We start from the raw sequence: 21729 nt of genomic DNA, 5'->3' as shown, positions 1-21729 counted from the left end.
GTCAGTGGTGGAGTTTTGTGCTGTGTTGACATACTAACCTATTTGTAGCACAAAAATGTAGCATTTTTGGATCCAGAATCATTCATTCTTGTCCTCAACATACTGCTTTCATTGTAGACTGATTCTAGATCCTGCCATCTACAAGCCTAGGGATGGCTACTTGATATGTGAAAACCCTCCTCATTATTACGTTTTCTATGCCTTTTCCACCGTGCGCATGCCCCAGATGAATCAAGAAGGAAATGGTGGTTGTGATCATGCTATACACCCAGCCCACAATGCCATTGGTTAGGTGTAGATACTTTCTGTGCCACTATTGGGATAGTCTATATCGGTTTTCAAATGGACGCACTGTAGGATAACGCTAGGTAGGGCTAGGAAAGTTTCCCTCTTTGAAAGCTGGAGACATGCTGGCAGTTGGTGCTGACAATACTGAGCTGAATAGACGAATGGTAAGGTAGCCTTCTATGTTGCTGTCTCTGCCCACAACAAAACCCCACCTTTTCAAAAGGCAGAATAATGGTGCTAAAGGCATCTACAACTGTGCAGGTTGTGCTACTTTTCTGTTTTGGGTAGGGGTAGTTTATGAGGTCTGAGAAGATGGAAGAACTGAGGGGGAAATAAAGTTCACCATGATTGGGTGCTGGCATTGTGTGGGTGCCCTCTAAAAAGCATCCACACAATGCACCCACACAATCATGGTGAACCTGCCATTTTCAGCTGCCATTTTCTTCCCTGCCACAAACGTGTGTTTGTGCAGTGTTGGGGATAGGAACCATGTTTATTTATTTCTTTTACTAAATGCTTCTGATTAAGCATCTCAAAGTGATTTCACGGTACAGTAAAACCATATGCAAAACAACTGCATTTGTGAAAAGAGTTAATACCATTGGATATATAAAAACAATTTCAGCTAAATTCAGATACTGACTGCGATAAAAGTAATCACTTAGAAGGCATGTTTGAAGAGGAAATTCTTCAACAGGTGCCAAAAATACAATAAAGACAGTGCCTGTTTACTTAAAAGTACGGTAAACCTTGCAATGATATAAGTGTACAGAGAGATCCACTAGCACTTTACCATGCTAGCTCAGCATGCTATACTGAAACTTACAGTATGCAATCTTCAGCTTCTCTGCTGATTAGCTTGCACTGAGCAAAACCTCTTCTCAGTGGCTACTTCACACTCCTGCCAATGCGGCTGAATGCAGTCTTGGCCTTATACCTGCCTCTGTACATACACACATTCCTTAGAGAAAGGGAGGGTGGGCGAGTCATGTTCCAGGTATTTAGTCTTGGACTGTTTCTAAGCCACCCAGTGCAGCTGGCATGCTAGCTCTAAGCAGAATCCAGACATGGAGGATGGGCTGCTCAAGACATGGGCCAAACACTTGGTGTAATTTGAAAAAAATGGGTGAAATTGCACTAACAGTCTCTTCTATACTAAGGGAATTGTGTGATTTTGGAAGGAACTTCGAACAGGACATTTTAAAGCTTTAACTGCCTATATTTCCAGACTCTACTTTGCTGCATGTTTTGTAATTTTGTAACCCATTCCAGGCTGCCAGCTACAGGAGGTAATGGATCAGGCTTCAGGTGTAAATGAAGCCTCATCCTAGACAGTAACATCAGGTGTAAAGAAAGAAACCAGCATTACACCCCAGTCTTTTTATTCATGAGCTTAAAGGTTGATTTCCTGAGGAAACTTATTTTTTCTTGCTGCAAAAGGTCTAGTTGAGCACAAACATGCTTTCATTCCAAACGGCAGCAATTACCTGCAGGGGTCAGTGTTGTTGTTGTTGGAATGTGCCTTTGTGATTTTCGTATTAAGAGAACCTGTAGTTAAATTTGAGTGCAGAGTAGCTGATTTTCATTTGAGTATATCTCAACAGGTGGGATTTAGAGAAGGCAAGAGTAACATAGACCACTATATGATCCTCCAACATCTCAAGGTGAAATACTCATCATGGAGCATGGTATCACTGTACGTCGCCTTTATAGATCTAAAGGGGGCCTTTGATTCCATCTCTAGATCTAAACTCTGGCACAAGTTAGAGGCCACAAACATTGATCAAAGGCTTTTATCGACCTGGTTAAAAGCCCAAGCAGACAAAAGCTCAATTCTCCCAAGCTACACCATCATTGTATTTCAGTTCTGCTGTATGCAGATGCTGCTGCAATTTTATCAAGGATTCTAGCCTTAGAACAATATTGTAATGAAGATTCCCTTACAATAAATCACCAGGATCCCCCCCCCCCAAGATAATGGCATTTAATAAGAAACAAGATTAGAACATGGGCCATTGGACAGTGGCGGAGGAAGCCTCTTGGGTACCTGGGGCTGGGCAAACCGCCCATAGGGATGAATGGGATGGGGAGAGTGGCACCCATAGGGATGGACAGGATGGGGGGCGCCCATTCCCGCCCCCTCCATTGTTTGCTCACCTGCCTCCTTCCCATCCTCTCCCCTGCCTGCCTGCCTCCTCCTCCAGCCAGAAGTGTGGGTTAATGGTGGGGCGAGCTGCGCAGGGGGGTGGCCAGTGCAATCTGCTGTGCTCTGCAGCATCGGTGGTGGGGCAAGCTGTGTGTGGGGGGGAGCGGTGCAATCCACTGAGGCATCAGCATTGGGGCGAGCTGCGCAGTGGGTGGTGTGATCCGCTGCGAGCTGCGGTGCCGGGGCGAGCCGTTGTGTGCTGTGGCGTTGGCAGCTCAAGCCTTTTTGTCACCCTCCTCAAGGATGGCACCCGGGGCGGAGTGCCCCCACCGCTCCCCTTCCTACGCCCCTGCCATTGGAGGCCATAAAATTGAAGATGTGCTGACCTTTCATATCTAGGTGTAATTTTCCAGGCCTCTGGCTCAAGGAAAGCCCATAACATTCAAGTAACCAACAATGGTGTTAATGGAAAAATCCGAGGGCTCCCTTGGACAAAAACAAAGACACCAACCAGGATAACTTGGAGCAAAACAGCAGCCTGTAGGCTTGGCCTTTATTGAACCCCTCACTTGCAGGAGAGAGGAAAGACAGAGAAAAATGGTGTGCAAGGTCTTATAAAAACTTTTGAAATTGCCATCCTGTAGATCAAGCCCACCCCCAGAAACATCATGCATACATCACAGAAAGGAGGGGTTGAGGGAGGGGTGGTGGTGGTAACCTGAGTGTCCTGTCACCTGGCTGGTTCCCTTCTCCCCCTCCCCATGAGTCATTTTCAGAAGACAAAAGGTAGTCGCAGTTTCCTGCCCCGAGGGGGAATCCAATCACTGTTCTTTTGTTATAGTCCATGTTGAATCCACTCGTGTATGCAGTCCGTTGTGTTGTTGATGGTCTTCTGTCTGAGACCATCAGGGTTGGCATAGCAACTGGGCAGGGCTCCTGTGGATGTGCTGGCATGCTCAAGGGATTATGGTAGCCTGTATCAAACTTTCTCCATTTTGTAGTCCTTCCTTCATGGAGTAAAATAAAAGTGGAACAGTGCAAATCCGATGTATGGTTGCTTTTCTATGAATTTATAACAGAAGCATAGCGTATGTAGTGTGTGAGTGTGAGTGTGTGTGAAGTTTGTACAAACTGAATGATTGTGGGGGTGTTTCCTGCTACAAATGGTAAAAAATAAATAAATCTGTGCATAACATCCTCAAATTTCTCCAGACTAGGGGTGGCCACTACACTCACGCAGCTCCAAAACTATACCAGGCTAAAGTTTTGGCCCAACTGTTATATGGTACCATTTTAGGACCACCACCTTCCCTTTTCTTCTGTTTAGAGCAAGTTCAATCATAATTCTTAAGAATGATGGTAAAAGTCCCTAGAAGTGTATCAGATGCCATGTTATGACTGGAGATTGCGTTGGTTAGAGTGGAAGCTAAGGTATGCCTCACTTCCATAAACTACTGGCTGAAGATCTGCTATTTCCCACAAGCTGTCCCTCACCCTATATTTATTCACCTGGTTCTTCCTGCTTAAGTGCAGAACCTTACATTTGTCCCTACTGAAATTCATTTTGTTAGTTTGCGCCCAGTTCTCCAATCTGTTAAGGCCATTTTGAATACTGATTCTGTCTTCTCCCAGCCCTCCCTGTTTGGTGTCATCTGCAAATTTGATGAGCATCCAATCAATTGCTTCATTCAAGTCATTTAAAAACAAAAATGGGCCCAGGACAGAACTGTGCAGCACCCCACTTGTCACTTTTTCCCAGGGTGATGAGAAACCATTAATGACTCCTCTTTGGGTTCCATCAGTCAACCAGCTACAAATCCACCTAACAATTACCTAGTTCAACCAACATTTTACCAGCTTCCTTGCGAGAATATCATGGGGGTCTTGGTCAAAAGCCTTACTGAAATAAAAATGCACAATATCCACATCATTCACCTGATCCACCAAGCTTATAACTCCATCAAAAAGAAATGAGATTCATCTGACATGACTTACTTTTGAGAAACCCATGCTGGGTCTTAGTAATCATAGCATTCTTTTCTAAGTGCTCACAGACCAACTGTTGAATTATCTGTTCTAGGACCTTCTGTGGTATTGATGTCAAGCTCACTGGTTGGTAGTTACCTGGGTATTCCTTTTTGCTCACCTCCAGTCTGTAGGAACCTCACCTGTTCTTCTGCTTTGAACATAGCTGAAGAAAGCTTTTAAAATTATTTTTAACCTCTCTTGCAAGACTCAACTCATTCTGAGCATTAGCCTGCCTGACATTCACCCTGCATCTGTTAGCTACCTGTTTATGCTCCTCCTTTGTGATTTCCCATTTTTTACATTTCTTATATCGGCAATGATCATTGCACATGTGCCTTACCACAACCTGGAAGTAGCAGTAAAAGGGGGTGGGGTGGGTGTAATGGGGTGGGCTTATTTCAGATTTTAATATTGCACAGCTTGAATTGACTGGATGGATAAAAATTGTCTAGACCCATCTGTTTGATTCAAAACTTTAATTGTGGAACAAAAAGCAGTAAATGATTCAACCAAATAATTCCATATAATATCTTGTGCTGTCCAGCACAGGCTCAGCATCTTAGAAATAAAAGATAATTCCAAACAGACCTAAAAGCTGAGGCCTCGCTCTTCCTACAGCTTCCAGTTTGCCTGAGGCTGTGCATCTTACTCTCACAGAGCATAAGAACGACTCAGCCACCACCTTTCCAAGATGGCGAAGTTGTAATTCAATGCCTCTTATGTGATCTAAGGTTAAACACTCATGCGTTAGGTAGCAGAGGACAAGAACAATAGTTAATGATAAACTTATCTAGGCGCTCAGAGAGAGCTGTTTCTAGCTTAGTACACTCAAGTGGAATTTCCCCATTTCAGTGTCAATTAAATTATTATACTTAGCAGGAATTACACGCATTCCACTGTTGCACACGATGACCCAGAACGCAAGTCCTGTGCAAATCGAGGGTTGCCTGTACACGCCCTTCTTAAATTTCAGCTGATCTGTAAGCTCCTTATGCAGCCAAACCAGTTTCTTTAGATGCCTCCCACTTTTCTTTTTTGCCGGAATTGTCTGCATTTGGGCCTTCAATATTTCACCTTTAGGAAACTCCCATCCATCATGGACTCCTGTCTCCTTGAGTGTTTCTGACCATGGGATCTCACTCAGTAGTTCCTCAAACTGGAGGCTTCTTCCCCATGTGCATATATGATAATAATAAAAAGAGCTTATAACTTGTTTTTTAGATTGTGAAGTATTGAGCCCCTGTTCTCAAGCACATCATAACAAATTATCTATGGTAATAAAACATAAAAGAATCTGCCCCACTCCCCTTAATTCCAGTCAACAGCAGGCATTGTCCTTTCACATTGTTTCAATTCCAAAGAATACCTTCATTGTCCCGCTCCTCTGCACAACAGCTGATTTGTTTGTAGCATCCCCTCCATATCTTGCCCAAAGAATATTTTAAAAACTCAGGTGTAGCTACAAACCACACAATTAAAGTAGCACCTGAGCAACCAAGGGAAAGCCACAGAATTCAAGAATTGCAGAGTTGAACGGGATCTACTCCAGCTTCCTGTAATGCATGTTGGATGAAGAGAACAAGAACGATGTAGAAATTTACAGTAAGATATAAGACGCTGGAAGTATATACATTTTTTACAATATATGCTTTACGATGAACTGCTGCGGGGAACAGCACAGAGTGTATAAGGACGGGGATGCATTGTCAACGCTGTTACAGGCTCTTTGTTGAGTTTCTTCGCTTCTGGTATGTGGAAGCTGAATGCCCTCAGCAGGCTGGTGAAAAAAAGGAACAGCTCAATTCTCGCCATCTGCTCCCCAATACATGCACGGGCTCCTGAAGAGGAAATAAGGAGAAAGTGGGAAGTGAGCAAAACATTTCCCACCAAATCCAACTCTCAGCAACTAGTTTAAAATCTCAGTAAGGTATCTGGGTGGGCCAAGTTTCCTACCTACCACCAAAAGTGGTCTCATGGAAAACCCCACTGCTATAAACCCAATTTCAGCAGTAACTCTAATTTGAACTGTCATATGATTCAAGTGCCACCAATAACTTTCACCAAATGTAGACAGTTGCAAAAGTATAGCTAGCCACACGTTCTGCATCCTGAAAACAAATTCAGTAATACTATACATAATATTTTGGAAGAGCATAAGATTCCCCCCTATTTCTCATGAGGCTAATGGAACTTCAGGTATTCTTCCTTAGAGACAACCAAGTAAGATATAGGGATACTCTGTCATAGAAGAACATGGTTTGGGAAAGATTGCATTAAAATTGGGATCATTGTAGTAAGTTCTGCCTCCTGGAATTGGCACAGTTTCCTTTTAAATTATTATTATTATTATTAAAAAATGCATAGGCTCTGCACTGTTGATATTCTTCTTAGTCTGTTCTCCCTCAAATATATAAAACCATAGAATCATTGAATTCTAGAGTTGGAAGGGACCCTGAGGATCCTCTCATCCAACCCCCTGCAATGCAGAAATATGCAGCTGACCCATACAGGGACCAAACCTGCAACCTTGCTGTTATCAGCACCACACTCGAATCAACTGAGCTATAAGTTTGGGGGCAGAAGGATCCCCTAAACTTTGGATCATTGTAGTAAGCTCTGCCTCATGGAGAGCCTGATCTTCCTCGTAATTTCTAGGTTTAGTAAATGTTAGAATTTAATCAATACTTGGAGTGTTAAGAGAAGGTTCCAGACGCTGAATATAGCAATGTCAAAAATACTGGTCAAACCAGTTTTTTTGTCCTAAGAGATCCCCTGGCAGAAGAGCCATCCTGTAGACCTTTGCATCGAGAAACACCTTTAAGATAAGACCTTTAAGCTGTGCACCAATCATCTCTATGGAGCAGGCATAAGCTATAGATGGGGACTGCTCTTTCTGCTGTTTGCTTAAATTGAATGGGAAAGTGCTGACAGCCTCTTCAGAAACCTCCCATCTTCTACCAGAGCTGGAGCTTTAGGTCCTGTGACTATTCTCAGGCTTCACTGGGAGACTGATGATGAAAGTCTGATAGCTCAATGTGACACACTCCATCAATTGACTCACTAACCAGGAAAAAGAGGAAGACAAAATCACCTGTCCCAGATATATGCAGGGAGAAGAGGCAGACACCTGTTCATCTCTTTCTGGCTGCTGAAGAATAGCATTAACAGTCTTCTTGGATTATAGCCTAGATTCAGCAACTAATGATTTGCATTCTCCCCAGAGTTTTGACAGCTGACAGTAATGCTTTAAAAGTGTCATGTATGCTAAACAATTTATTTGAAGCCATGTTCTATGACTTTTCTTTACATGGCTTGCCACTGTTCTCAAGTTTCAAGGCGGTCTTTGAGCATCTTACTGTTTTCAGTAGGTTTCACAACCCATGCTATCTAGAGTTACCCTTAATTTGTAGATAGCCTGCCAGTTTAATAATAATAATAATAATAATAATAATAATAATAATAATAATTTATTATTTATACCCCGCCCATCTGGCTGAGTTTCCCCAGCCACTCTGGGCAGCCCCCAATCAAGTGTTAAAAACAGTACAGCATTAAAAATTAAAAACTTCCCTAAACAGGGCTACCTTCAGATGTCTTTTAAAGATAGGATAGCTGCTTATTTCCTTCACATCTGAAGGGAGGGTGTTCCACAGGGTGGGCGCCACTACTGAGAAGGCCCTCTGTCTGGTTCCCTGTAACCTCACTTCTCGCAATGAGGGAACTGCCAGAAGGCCCTCGGCGCTGGATCTCAGTGTTAACTGGCAACAGAGGTTGCTTAGAAATATGTGACTCAACTATTTCCCCCCCCCCCCCATGTTTTCCCTTGGGTTGAGAAGGCTACTGTGGACTTCCGGGGTGGCGCCATCGGCAATGGCGGACTCCCTCTGAACTGGAGGGACCAGCTCCGCGCGAAACGGGTCCTTTCCGCTACGGCGAAGCGGGGACCCTTCTAGAAATCACAGGCGGATGAAGCCTGTGACCATGGGACTCGGCGGGCACCCTTAGCGCCCCCCCCACCCGCAAAGGAACCCACTAACGGGCTCCGAAGCGAAGAGGGGGAAGTGGCGCGGTGCTGTGAGTCAATTGCTTTTTCCGTGGAGCGAATCCGCATAGCCGTTGCCGGAGAGTGCTGCCTTTTTCCTGGGACAATTTGGCATCTAAAATAATCACCCGTGAGTACATAAACATGGAACAATTGGACTTTAAATAAGAACTGGCGAGCAGAAAGGAATTGGACTTAAAAATTCACTTTAATTTGTTACTGAAACGGGAAGGTCTAAACAGGAAGTCAGCCTTCCGTTTCTTTGTAGTCAGAGTAAAGCAAAGACAACGTAAACTAGAGCTTAGGAAATCACCTTCAAAGGATTGGCTTTCATCATTTAAAATTGTTGAACCCCCCTTCGGTAGCAGGAGAAGAAGGGGGATCTTTTTTGGACTGTTTAAACCTGCAGAAGTGAGTCTAAAGCAAAGTAACTTTCCACCATCCTGATCCTGGAGCGGGGTGTCAGAACTGACGTTTGAAGCTCATTGACCAGAGACAAATGTCTTTGACAGATAGCTAAAAGAAGAGTAACATTGTGATTTCATTGTTTCCTTTCGCATTTTAAAGGAACAAATATTGACAAAATATCTTAAAAAAGAAACTTTGTTGCTATTGTCCTTAAAAGAAAGAACAACCAGAAGTTTTCCCCCTAGAGGAGGACTGTGAAACTGTAACTAATTCCAGGGAGCTTGCAGCTGTCACAGATTACAGCCGTGGGAAAGGAATTGTGACCTTGCAGGACAATGCTTTCAGAAGCTCTGTTGTGTGCTCTCTGTAAAATAAATGCCCTATTGGATCAGTTAAGTCAGAAGACGGATTTGATGACTAATGCGGTCAGAACTTTTGAACAGGTAGTGGGAAACTATATGGAGCCCATCCAGGAACTAAAACAGGAGTGCGCCATGACAGAACAGATGAGAGAAGAGGATGCTGCTGAATCTTGGGCGCCAGAAAGGGAGGGATTTTCGGCCCTGCAGGAATACGAGCCTTTGGATTTGACAAATGAACTTGGAAAAAACCAGATTTGGAAAGATAAAGTTTGGTTTGGTTTGGAAATGGGGGGTTGGACTGACCCCCCCATGCAGGGTTGTTTGGACTTTCCGAGTCTGGCAATGGGCCGTCAGATGTTTGGAGCTGTGGGGGCTCTCAATTTTGGAGGGATTCTGAAACATGACTTCAAATACCACATGGAGTTTAGTCTGGACTATGGAAAAGGGGCTGATTCGTTTAAAAGGGTCAAAAACATTACCAAGCTGGAGTTCCCACGAGTGAAAGGAAAATATGAAGAAGAGCTGCGGAAGGGACATGGAAGAGACTTGAGGGCCTCGGATATAAGATCACCAGGTTAATGTGCTAGATCAATGGGATAAAAAGGACTGACAAAACCCGGGACCAGGAGGAAGGGACGCTGGATGAAGATTGGATTGTTCTTATTTCTTTCTTTACCATTAGGATTGTTTTATAAAATTGATGAATGCTAGAAAAATATTGAAATGAAATTACTTGGCTCTTGTAAAAAAAAAGATGGTAAGAATGTTATGGTTATGAGAAGTTGGTAAAAATAAGATTTAAGTTTTAAGCTTTAAGGTTTTCTATAAGATAAGATGAAAATAGATTAAGGTAATGTAATGACAGAATACTATGAATTATGGAAAGGATTTGCTGCGAAAATTATTAATTAGGATACAAGAAAAGGGAGGAGGAGGAGGTCAAAGAAAGAAGGTAATGAAAGTGGAGAATTGGAGAATGATGGTTTTATTTTTTTTATTTTTCTTTTTCTGTTTTGTCTTTTTCTTGTAATTTTTAGAAAATTTTCAATAAATATCATTTTTTTTTAAAAAAAGAGAAGGCTACTGTGACCTGTTTCAGAGTCTATACGTACTTGCAGGTAAAGGTAAAGGGACCCCTGACCATTAGGTCCAGTCGTGGCCCACTCTGGAGTTGCAGCGCTCATCTCGCTTTACTGGCCAAGGGAAACTGCATTTGTCTGCAGACAGCTTCCGGGTCATGTGGCCAGCATGACTAAGCCACTTCTGGCGAACCAGAGCAGCACACTGAAACGCCGCTTACCTTTCCACCGGAGCAGTACCTATTTATCTACTTGCACTTTAACGTGCTTTCAAACTGCTAGGTTGGCAGGATCTGGGATCGAGTAATGGGAGCTCACTCCGTTGCAGGGATTTGAAACACTGACCTTCTGATCAGCAAGCCCTAGGTTCTGTGGTTTAGACCACAGCGCCACCCGCTTCCCATGCACTTGCAGAAGAAGACACAAATTTGGATTAAATATGCATACACTTTATTCCATATGAAAAGTTGTATTCTCTTCTGCAGGTGGGGTGGACAGAGGACTCAGTAATAAGGAATGAGTCACACACAGGTAATAAAAGACAAATGCCAGCAGGTGAAGTTTTCCCATATTTGAATATCTATACTAGAAAAAGATTAACCTATTGAATATCTGCCTGCCACACAGCAGTTATGTATTCTTTCTGCCTGCCCTGAGATCTCTGCTCTTTCCAATACCTAACCACATTCACTCATTGGCTGAAAACACTGCAATGTGGGAGTAGGATCGTATCTCACGGAGCAATTGTTTTAACTGCTGCTTGTAGTGTTTGCTTCATAGCATCCATTCTACGAAATGAAAGTTCATTTCTGTTGGCTGTGTGCCTGGTACTGCAATGCCACCTATATTTTGTACCCTATCACACCTTCCTGATCAAAGCTTGACCTCATTGAAGCAACCCGGTAAACATGGTTATGAATCACTTAATCATTTACCTGCTCCAAATGCCAGAAATTCTTCTCTAGCCACAAAATTTCCATCCTTGTCCAAAAAATTATTTGGATTGAACTCTCTAGGATTCTCCCATTGTTTCGGATCGTAAAGAACAGAGCGCAGATCTGGAATAACAAAGGTTCCCTGCAAGGAAGAAACAAATGACTCAACCTATATCCAGGCAGGGCATTATCTTGCAAACAGGTTGTTAAGACCCAATTTTTCTACACAATTCTGATTTAACAGAATTGCACCTGGAGGCATGGCTGGGTTATTGTTTTGTTTGTTATTATGTTATATATTTTTGTGTTTTTACACTGTAAACTGCTGTGATCCTTGGATGGAGGATGGTGTATAAATTTAATAAATAAACAATACATTTCCTAATATAGAAATCAAATTCACCAGGCTCATGTTATCTTCAGTCCACATAACATATAGAGAAGAGATGTGGAGAGAATGTGCACAGTGGACCCAAATGGCTATGAAGCAAAGAAAGCAGAGTCTGTACCTTGGGAATGGGATAACCAAGTATGTTTACATCCTTCACACTCTGCCTAGGTGGCCCAAAAAGCAATATATATTTAGCACGCTGGATCTCATGAATCACTGCATTGGTATAAGGTAGTTTCTTACGATCATGATAGGAGATTGAGTGAGAGGAACCAAAAACATCTTCCATCTCCTTGTAGACTTTATCTGAGGGAAAAGAATATTTACTTACTTGTCTTACATAACTCCACAAACTCCAAAGAGAACTTCATATAAAGCTTTCTAACCATCTTCATTCAGAGCTAAACAACAGACTATTGGAATGTGAGTAATATTTCTACATGTGCTTTGATTCTCTTCAATAAATCTATGTATGAGAGCTTTGTGGAGTTTTGTTGAATACTATCCAGATTGAGAGAGAAGTCTCAGGATGGAATAGTAAAAACGAGTGAGTTCACCTTTCTTTCTAGGCTCGAAGAATTAGACTGAAATTAGATTGCAAAGGAGGAAGGGAGGTTTCTTCCTGCTCTTAGCAGAGCCAATAGAAGTGAAGTATTTTCCAGATTGAGAGAGAAGTCTCAGGACGGAATACAGACCATTTCATTCAGGATGGGCTGTTGCTGTCACTGAACAGGCAGGGGCGTAGCGTGGGTTGTCAGCACCCGGGGCAAGGCAAGTAATTTGCGCCCCCTAACCCATGGATTTTAGCACTCGAGTCCCTCGCTCTCTCTCCGCACCGCACGCCTGGCACCCCCCCCTCCACAGTGGGCGGCGACCCGGCGGCTCGGATCGGATTCGCACAGCCAGCACTGCAGTGAGAGAGAGTGAGTGAGCCAGGTAGGGGCAGAGAGCTGTGAGTGCGAGCGCCCCCCCCCCCGATGTTGCGCCCGGTGCGGCCGCCCCCCCTGCACCCCCCACGCTACGCCACTGTGAACAGGTCTTTCTTACCATGCTCAGACTTTGGTACTATGGTGCTCTAAACAAGGACAAATTCTGGTGCCCGCTTCCCTCTTGCTTTCTGTTCTGTGCATGTTGTCAAGTGCTCTGTGTCACAGTTTCTCCACCCTTGCCTTGGCACACTGTGCGGGGAACTGCCTGCACTGCCCTAAATCTGGCACTGCTCTTACCTTGGACTTCTGGATGAATTGCAATAAGGAGCATTGCCCATTTCAGAGTAGAAGCAGTTGTCTCTGTCCCTGCACCAAAAAAATCCAGAATACACTCAGCCAGATTATCTTCATCATATGTAGTATAAGGATCATTCTGGGTCTGTTAAGGATAATAATAAATATTAAATTTATTTTACAACAGACTTAAAGCATTTCACTTTTTGGTGTTCATGAAAATGCTTCAGTATTTTTGTGCAATTTTCTCTTAATATACACATTTTTGTATTCAGTATTGCCTAACCTAGTATACACAGCTTGGCAAAGCAATTTCTTCTAATATCAAGCAATTTTGTGTGTTGTTTTAACTAAGATTTGCATATATTTGCCTACTTTAGCCAAGGGTATGCATTTTTGTGATGAGCAGAATTCACATACAATGAGGATATTGTACCTACTTTCTCAAGCTGAAGTAGATAGAAATCAATGTAGTCCTGTGGCTCAGTCAGGGAATGTTGCTCCCTATGTTTCTCTATCTCCTTCTGCACAATGGAAATTGCCTCATCATAGGCAGAAAATATCTTTTTATGAGTTCCTGGGAGATATTGCATGAGCCATGGGAACATTTCATAAAGCTAAAGGGAAGAAAAATCCAAATGTTTATTTATAACTTAAAAAGAATAGTACTAAATATCAGAGGTACTATCTGTCCATGACTGCAAAAAGAACAACTTATGCAAAATTCTGAGGAAGAGAAAAGAAATGTCATCAAAGATCTGAGGACCTTGCAAAACGGAAGAATATTCCCACCCACTCCCCGTCTTTAACTCTTACAACAACCCTTGTGAGGAAGGTTAGGCTGAGAAAGAGGGACCAAACAGGTATTTAAAGCCAGGCCTTCTCCATCTATGCCCAACACTCTATCCATGACCAAAACGGTTTCCTGAGTGCTACTGGCCATGGGTTAGGGCATTGGGGAGATCTGTCTGGCTCAATAAGGAAGGGGGGGGGGGAAGAACTCACAGTATGGAAAAAGCTGCCTCCAAATTGTAAGCTCATTTCAAGTATCTCCAGCAGTCTCTTAAAGTTTTCATCATCTGTAGATAACTGGTTTCCAAATGTCAAAGCACATATTACACTGGAGATTGACTTAGTGATTGGTACCGATGGATCAAATGGCTGTCCTGCAAAAGAAGTTATTTACTGTCATATTACTGTCAAGCTGATAAATTTCACATTAGGGTTGGAAGGATACTGGAATCTCCAGCAATAATTTGTTCCAGAAGAAAACAAGCAAAATACATGACATTCCCCCCCAACATAGATAGATCAAATAAAGGTTTCAGCAGACTGGAATGTGCCAGCATTATCACCCTTGTATCACATACCCTTTGAATTTGCAAAGACCTCCACAAGACGATGGGCTGCCTCTTCTATTTGGTGCTCCATGCCTTTCTTCCCCAGCCCCAGCTTCCGCATAGTAGCTATACCAAACCGCCTCTGCTGCCTCCATGTGTGACCATTTGAAAATACAATTCCTGAAGCCATCAAGAAACGACAAATTATTGGTCACAAATACTCATGCCCAAAAGATTGTTGGGTTGGTTGCCAGCTTAAAGTAAAGGTAAAGGTACCCCTGCCCGTACGGGCCAGTCGTGTCCGACTCTAGGGTTGTGCGCTCATCTCACTTAAGAGGCCGGGAGCCAGCGCTGTCTGCAGACACTTCCGGGTCACGTGGCCAGCGTGACGAAGCTGCTCTGGTGAGCCAGCACCAGCGCAGCACACGGAAATGCCGTTTACCTTCCCGCTATAAAGCGGTCCCTATTTATCTACTTGCACTTAGGGGTGCTTTCGAACTGCTAGGTGGGCAGGAGCTGGGACCGAAAGACGGGAGCTCACCCCACCACGGGGATTTGAACCGCCGACCATACGATCAGCAAGTCCTAGGCACTGAGGTTTTACCCACACTGCCACCCGCGTCCCAGTTGCCAGCTTAGAAGAGGCCAAATTAAGTGCTTAGGCATGCATTCAAGAGCAGCACTTTCTTTCAGAACTCAAGAAATGCAAGGCTGGTGCAGAACCACAGCGAAACTAGATAAGATGCCTTATAATTACCTACTTGCCCTTATGTCTAGTAAAACTAGGAACTATTGTAGCAGGGGTCATCAAACTTTTTCAGCTGTCAACTTTTCCCCTTTTTAAAGGGAAATTCCCTTATTCCGAATAGGATTCCTCACAAGAAAAGGGAAAAGTTGACAGCTATGGGCCAGTCCACTGTCCCTCAGACCTTGTGGGGGGCTGGACTATATTTTGGAAAAAAATAATGAACAAATTCCTATGCCCCACAAATAACCCAGAGATGCATTTTAAATAAAAGCACACATTCTACTCATGTAAAAACACGCTGATTCCCGGACCGTCCGTAGGCCAGATTTAGAAGGCAATTGGGCTGGATCCAGCCCCCAGGCCTTAGTTTGCCTACCCATTATAGCGTCTTATTTGACTGGGCATACAAAGAAAGAGGACACCGTATCAGAACTAATTTCAAGTACTCTTCTGTCTGGTGTGTAAGAGGCACTTAGTCATCACCCAAGGTGTCCAGCTGTAGCAGCTGACGCTCTTTGTTATTATTTTTAAGTAATTGGTAATTATTCATTATAGAAGGGTTACAGATAAATCCGTAGAAGATTGGGTTTTGTTGATTACCGGTAGCTATTAGAATTGTGACTTCTTAACATGGGGTACCTCCATGCTCATTGTACCAGCTCCCTTAAATTCAAACACTTTTTAATATTACTTAAATGTTGTTAAGTGGTCGACTTTATATGTGATTTCCCACATTCTTTTTAATAACAATGCTCAGTTAAAGTGTTTAATGCTAGAATATAAAAGGACTGGAAGGGGCAAAAAAGTATAATAGTGGATTATTGCTGCAGCGCCTGATGGTAACAGGTTCTAAATTTAGCTCCATAATGGTTGCATTCTACAGTAACAAGAGCCTGATGGCTCATCCTCCTGTCATAGTGGCCAACGAGATGCTCGCTGGAAGCTCACAAGCAGGACTTGAGTTCAACACTACGTTCTCCTCTTGTTTCCAGAAATTGGAATTCAGATGCATACTGCCTCTGATTGTGGAGAAAGAGCTTCGCTATAGTGGCTAGTGGCCATGAGTAGCTTTATCCTCCCTGAAAGTTGTCTAGGCTAGGGCTGCCATACTGGGATTTCAAAGGTGGAAGTGACATCCAGGGGGAAAGGTGGCGGTTTGTCCTGGATCTTTGGCAAGTTAACTGAAGATTTGTGTTTTTATAAAAAAAAAAAAAACCACCCCGAAGCTCAACAATTTTGGGGTCTTCCTAATTTGGGGGATCTTTCAGGGTGTCCTGGTTTTTACTTTTTGAAATATGGCAACCATATCTAAGCATCTTCCACAGCTCTCCAACTTGCCTTCAATAGTTGAATTCAATAGTTTAATTTTTGCACTGTGTGAAGTACTTTTGTTTGTCTGCCCTCAGTCTTCCAATTCTTATGAGTTCCCTGGGGGGAAGACAAGTAAAACATCTTTTTATCCACAACTTACCCCTTCCTTTTAATGTTGTTCTAAGGAAAGGGGTCACCGGTCGGTCAACAAAATCTTCCTCGTGGTTGATCAGGGCTTCTTTCACGGCTTGGAAGCCAGACAGTACTACAACAGGTAGAAGTCCTATCCGTATAGTGTAAACGTTTCCATATTGCTTTGCCATCTGCCATTGGGATCAAAGTAGAGGCGAGAAGCAATCATATGGAGGAGGCGATTTCAAGTTAGTATGTGACCTACACCCTTCTTCAGCTTCTGGCAGGGTGGAGCTCTCCACTCCCTTTTAAACATAAGCTACTATTTTAAAGTAACCACTTACATTTCTTCATTGAATAATCATGTAATAACTAAGCTTACACAACTTTGTTAACAATAGCACCTGTATCTTACTAATGCCTTACCATGTCATGGAAAAAAGGGAAGTCTCTGTTACAGGGGATGGGGATCCTCTGAGAAAGTGAAGGACATGTTAAGAGTACTGCTGGAAGGAGAAGTGAGTTGACTGGATTTATGGTGCAGCAGCACTGAAAGCATATTGCAAGATAAGAGAAATATAATATGGAAAGAGGGTTACAGCTCTTAAGTCCACAGTTTGGGAGGGCTATTAAACACCCATTTGTTTTATCTGGCCTTCCCTTGACTAGTTTGTGTCCTGTTTGCTGGATTGGAGCTGGGGTAAAATATATTATTTTGGATTTTTTTTAAAAAAAAATCTTTGTATAATTGTAGCCTTTTTTCATGCGTGCTGCTGTGGGTGGGCTTTGCCCCCCAAAGCAACATACAGTGGTACCTCAGGTTAAGTACTTAATTCGTTCCGGAGGTCCGTTCTTAACCTGAAACTGTTCTTAACCTGAAGCACCACTTTAGCTAATGGGGCCTCCCACTGCTGCCGCGCTGCCGGAGCACGATTTCTGTTCTCATCCTGAAACAAAGTTCTTAACCCGAGGTAATATTTCTGGGTTAGCAGAGTCTGTATCCTGAAGTGTATGTAACCTGAAGCGTATGTAACCCGAGGTACCACTGTAGAACTGTTTGGTTTTTTTAAAAGGTTTTTAAATTGATTTTCAAATTACTTTAGAACCACAAAGACAGATGAACAGTAACAAAACAAAACAAAACAAAAATTATACTGTATCCAGCTAAATGCAGGGCATACAAAGCCTAAACATATTAAATGATACCACCCAATCTAAGATCAAAACATCCATATTGCTCTAGATAGGGGATAGATACTTGTAAATCTGAAACTATAATACATGAAATAAAATCCCACCATACTGAGTAGAAATGACCAGAATCTTCTTGTCCCTTAGAGACCCCTAATGTATGGAGTCTTTAGGACAGGCATGTCCAAAGTCCATTTCAGGCGCTTAATCCGGCCCTCCGGTCAGTTTAATCCAGCCCCTGTGGCAGTTTATTTCCTGGGGTAAAATCCTAAAAAAATCCTAAAATAAGGTCAACAACTTTGGTTGGCCCACACAGCCCTTCACGTCATCAAATCTGGCCCTCTTTGACCCCACTGCTTTATGATATATAGTTTATTTACACATATATACAGCTTGAGCCTACGATGGAGGGGCTCACAGCATTAACACCCCAATAGGGCCTTGCTTCCCCCCCATAGCAAAAGTCTTGTATTCAAACAGAAATCAAGCATCACTCTGTCTCTCTGGCTTCCCAGCCTGCTGCTTCTAGCTTCTAGCTCACATCACTCCACTCTCACCTTTGTCTTTCTAACTACCAGTCAGAGTCAGTGAGGGAGGCCCACGTATTTCCCACTGGTGTGGATGGCTATCACCTCACCAGGAATTTTAATCCTTGTTTATATTTTAATACTTCCTTGATCCAGGGATTAGAAGGGTCTCTTGCATACAGCCTACTCCCTGCCGCCCAGCTCATAACAAGATACTTGGTTGAGTCTGAAGTGAAAAGAAGGTTGCCATTACTTTGCACTTTGTACATGGCTCAGAAGCTTAGTGCAGAACACTCCTGTCTCAGCAGTGTCTACACTGGCTTGGTCTTGTCTACAGAATGCAAGATGGCAGGATCCCCAGGTACATGCTCTGCGGAGAGCTGGCTTTAGGTACCAGGCCCAGGGGCAGACCAACACTGTACTACTAAGATGTCTGCAGACCTGACATGAAAGCTGGAAACATCAACCCTGCCATGTGGAAATCCCTTGCAGATGACCACAGTGCCAGGAAACGATCAAATAGGTTGTGCATCCACAGCAGTGACCAGAGGAAGAATGACCTCAGGGAGGAATGCAGAGAGAAGAAACACCATGTGCATCTGCAGCAGCACTACCAGATGGTGCATCTGCAGCACAACCAGATGCCTTTATCTGCCCCAGCTGCAACAAAACATGTCTCTCCCATATCGGCCTCTACAGCCACAGAAAGGTGTTGCAAACTTTCAACAGTTTAACTTTACCTCCAAAGGCGCACCGCCTTTAGAGAGGTGTGAGATGCATGTCTTTGATAAAAAGCTGTGACTCATAGAGTCTATACACCTTCTGTGTCACTGCTTGTTGTGCTCCTTGATGACTGCTTTGGAAATGCTGGTTCAGTGGCATATTGTTCATTGACTGGGGATTTTAGGTCAACTTGCTGGAGATTTTGGAGAATTTTGTAGTTGAAGCAGTTTCAGTATTAGAGACTGATAAACTGATATGGGCTGATGCCTTATTGGTACTTACCATCCAGCTATCCCAGCTGAGCTGGGAGAGCCACAGTTTTCAAACCTCTGTCATACAGAAAACCCCGCCTTCCAGGGCTGGCTCTGTGTAAAGTTAAGGGTCTCCTTTGCTACTATGCTCACAGGCAAACTGGAGCTGAGCTAGTCATTTTATGATTGTAAAATAAAAATAATCATTACTGTTGGAGTTATAGGCAAGCAGAAGATTTTTGTTTATTGAGTAAATGATATGAAAACTGACCGATAATAATTGTGCATATAAATTTACTATAAGATACATAAAATCAATAAAAACTATCAGTACTTTTATTGAACAGTAGACTAAACAAGTCAATAAGGTTTTTTTCTCCTAAGCATACACTCTTATAGCCAAGAGTCTTTTGACATCTTAAACTGTCAACACATTAATAATAATAATAATAATAATAATAATAATAATAATAATAATTTATGTATATGCTGCCCATCTTTCTGGGTTGCCCCAGCCACTCTGAGCAGCTTCCAGCAAATTATAAAACCACAGTAAAACATCACACATGAAAAACTTCCCTAAACAGGGCTGCCTTCAGATGTCATCTAAAAGTCAGATAGTTTTTATGTCCTTGACATCTGGTGGGAGGGTGTTCCACAGGGCGGGTGCAACTACCAAGGAGGCCCTCAGCATAAGCTTAATAAAGTCGCTAGTGTTTAAAGGCTCCGAAAAACTCTGTGTTATTTTAGCTGCAAATGGGCTAACATATGGCAATTGTTGCATTACATTCCTACATTCTTACTTACTTTACATTTCACACCTTGAAATGATTTACCACTGGATAATTTCTTCCAGTTACCAGTGGAAGAAAACAATTCACAATTCACATTGTGGGTTTTATTAATTAATTAAGCAGATCAATTAATTAGAAAGATGTACCTCAATGAAAGCATCTGAAGAAAGTCTGATCCCAAACCGCCACAGGCTTCCAATGAGAGGAAGTGGAAGAGGCCCGGGAGGGTAGTGTCTAAGTGACCAGAGCTGTCTCAGATAGCTCAGAACTGGGCATGGAATCTTCTTAATCCAGTCTATCATTGTTTCCAACATCCTCCTGCCTTTTCTTTCTGTATCTTTGTATCTGTCCAGCACACCTGTGAGAGGTGAATGCTCTTTTCTCCTGTGGCTTTTTGGCTCTCTCAGAGATGTTGCATTCTGTCTTCGTTTCTCTTCTCACTGCCTTTTAAATACTATAATTAACATATTAGTAAGCAGCAAGGCCTCTTGCACATCTAATAAGTTTCAGAATGGGATCAGATAGGCATGTATTATTTCAGCACGTGTGGTTACTTCTAGACCTATTTATTAATTACTGTAGTCACCTTGATTTGTTTGTGCAAAGTTTGTGGGGAGGTTATAATATAACATAGGAAAGAACTTGTCTCCCACTCTTTTTAGTACCTTTTCCTGTCACTTACAGATAGGTAGCCGTGTTGGTCTGCCATAGTCAAAATAAAAAAAATCCTTCCAGTACTTCCAAAGGTGCTACTGGAAGGATTTTTTTTATTTTTCCTGTCACTGTTATTACTGCAAAAGGAAAAAGTGAAAAAGAAAGAAAAAAATGAACCAAATTTCTCTCACAAATAAGCGACAATCTGGAAACGTTCTTAGTTGCTTCTGTTGGAAAGAGATTTCCATATCAAAGTCTAATATAATCCAAGCCAACCAGGTGATATAGATAATGGTGGTGACCACATTTATTCTGAATACAAACTTAACAACTCTTCATTAAATATATGTACACAAAAGCTGTCCTTTTATTTTTACACAATCTTTGGCTTTGCCTCCCCACAGTCTCTGCGATGATGAAAATTCCACAAAGTATGTCGGATATTCTGGCTTTGCCAACTAACTTCTATGAATGGGTACTTGATTCCTCACTGAAAACTCCACAAAAACTGATGTGTATTTTTGCACATGGTATCCATACTGAAACCTTCAGTTTGCAAATGTATGTATAACACTGATTGTTGTTTCATAGTGTAGATTCCATTTTTATGCCCTGCTTGGTGAATGGGTCAATCTACTTTCTGTCTGTATCACTTCTTTTCATATGTGCTCAGGATAAGTCTTCTGTCCCACTACATTTTTTAAAAAAAGGAAGTCTGAGCGAAAATTCATATTATTAAAATGCATGTATTTGAACATATTTTCCTCTCAATGTTCACATTTCTAAAATAAAAAGTTCCTTCCAGTAGCACCTTAGAGACCAACTAAGTTTGTTCTTGGCATGAGCTTTCGTGTGCATGTACACTTCTTCAGATACACGGAATCAGAAGTCACCAGACCCTTATATATAGTGAGAGGGTGGAGAGGGGTATTACTCAAAAGGGTGGTGGGAATGGGTGATTGGCTGATAAGTGTGGTAAACCTGTTGACGACTCATCAGAGCTTGCAGAGCAGTGGCAGTTTGATCCATCTTTTAGATTTAGGGGAGCTAGTCTCAAACGTTTGTTGGGGGAGACCTAGGTTTTTTTTGTGGGGGGAGTTATTTGTCCTTTCTTCACGCTTTTATGATGGAGGACCGCTGTAGCCACCCCCAACGA

The 21729-nt window shown here is 42.6% G+C and overlaps 1 protein-coding gene across 2 annotated transcripts; it reads right to left on the bottom strand.

Moving 5' to 3' along the window:
• Window positions 1–4923: 4923 nt before the first annotated feature.
• On the bottom strand, window positions 4924–20587 carry LOC308478400 (cytochrome P450 2J4-like). 2 transcript variants are annotated; one of them, XM_081008095.1, is made up of 9 exons: window positions 20066–20586; window positions 16462–16624; window positions 14273–14422; window positions 13908–14068; window positions 13343–13519; window positions 12906–13047; window positions 11798–11985; window positions 11289–11430; window positions 4924–6300 (listed from the first exon to the last, which is right to left on the bottom strand). In XM_081008095.1, exons 1-9 carry the CDS (start codon window positions 20231–20233, stop codon window positions 6113–6115), a joined length of 1479 nt encoding a protein of 492 aa, XP_080864221.1. In that variant the 5' UTR covers window positions 20234–20586; the 3' UTR covers window positions 4924–6112. The 2 variants fall into 2 exon arrangements, with proteins under 2 accessions (XP_080864221.1, XP_080864222.1); XM_081008096.1 differs by lacking the exon at window positions 4924–6300 and adding an exon at window positions 7119–7610 and having other exon boundaries at window positions 20066–20587.
• Window positions 20588–21729: the final 1142 nt, after the last annotated feature.

This window comes from Podarcis pityusensis, assembly GCF_964106645.2.
Source record: "Podarcis pityusensis genome assembly, chromosome: 5".
Lineage (NCBI taxonomy): Eukaryota > Metazoa > Chordata > Lepidosauria > Squamata > Lacertidae > Podarcis > Podarcis pityusensis.
This window is presented reverse-complemented; position numbering and strand designations above follow the sequence as displayed.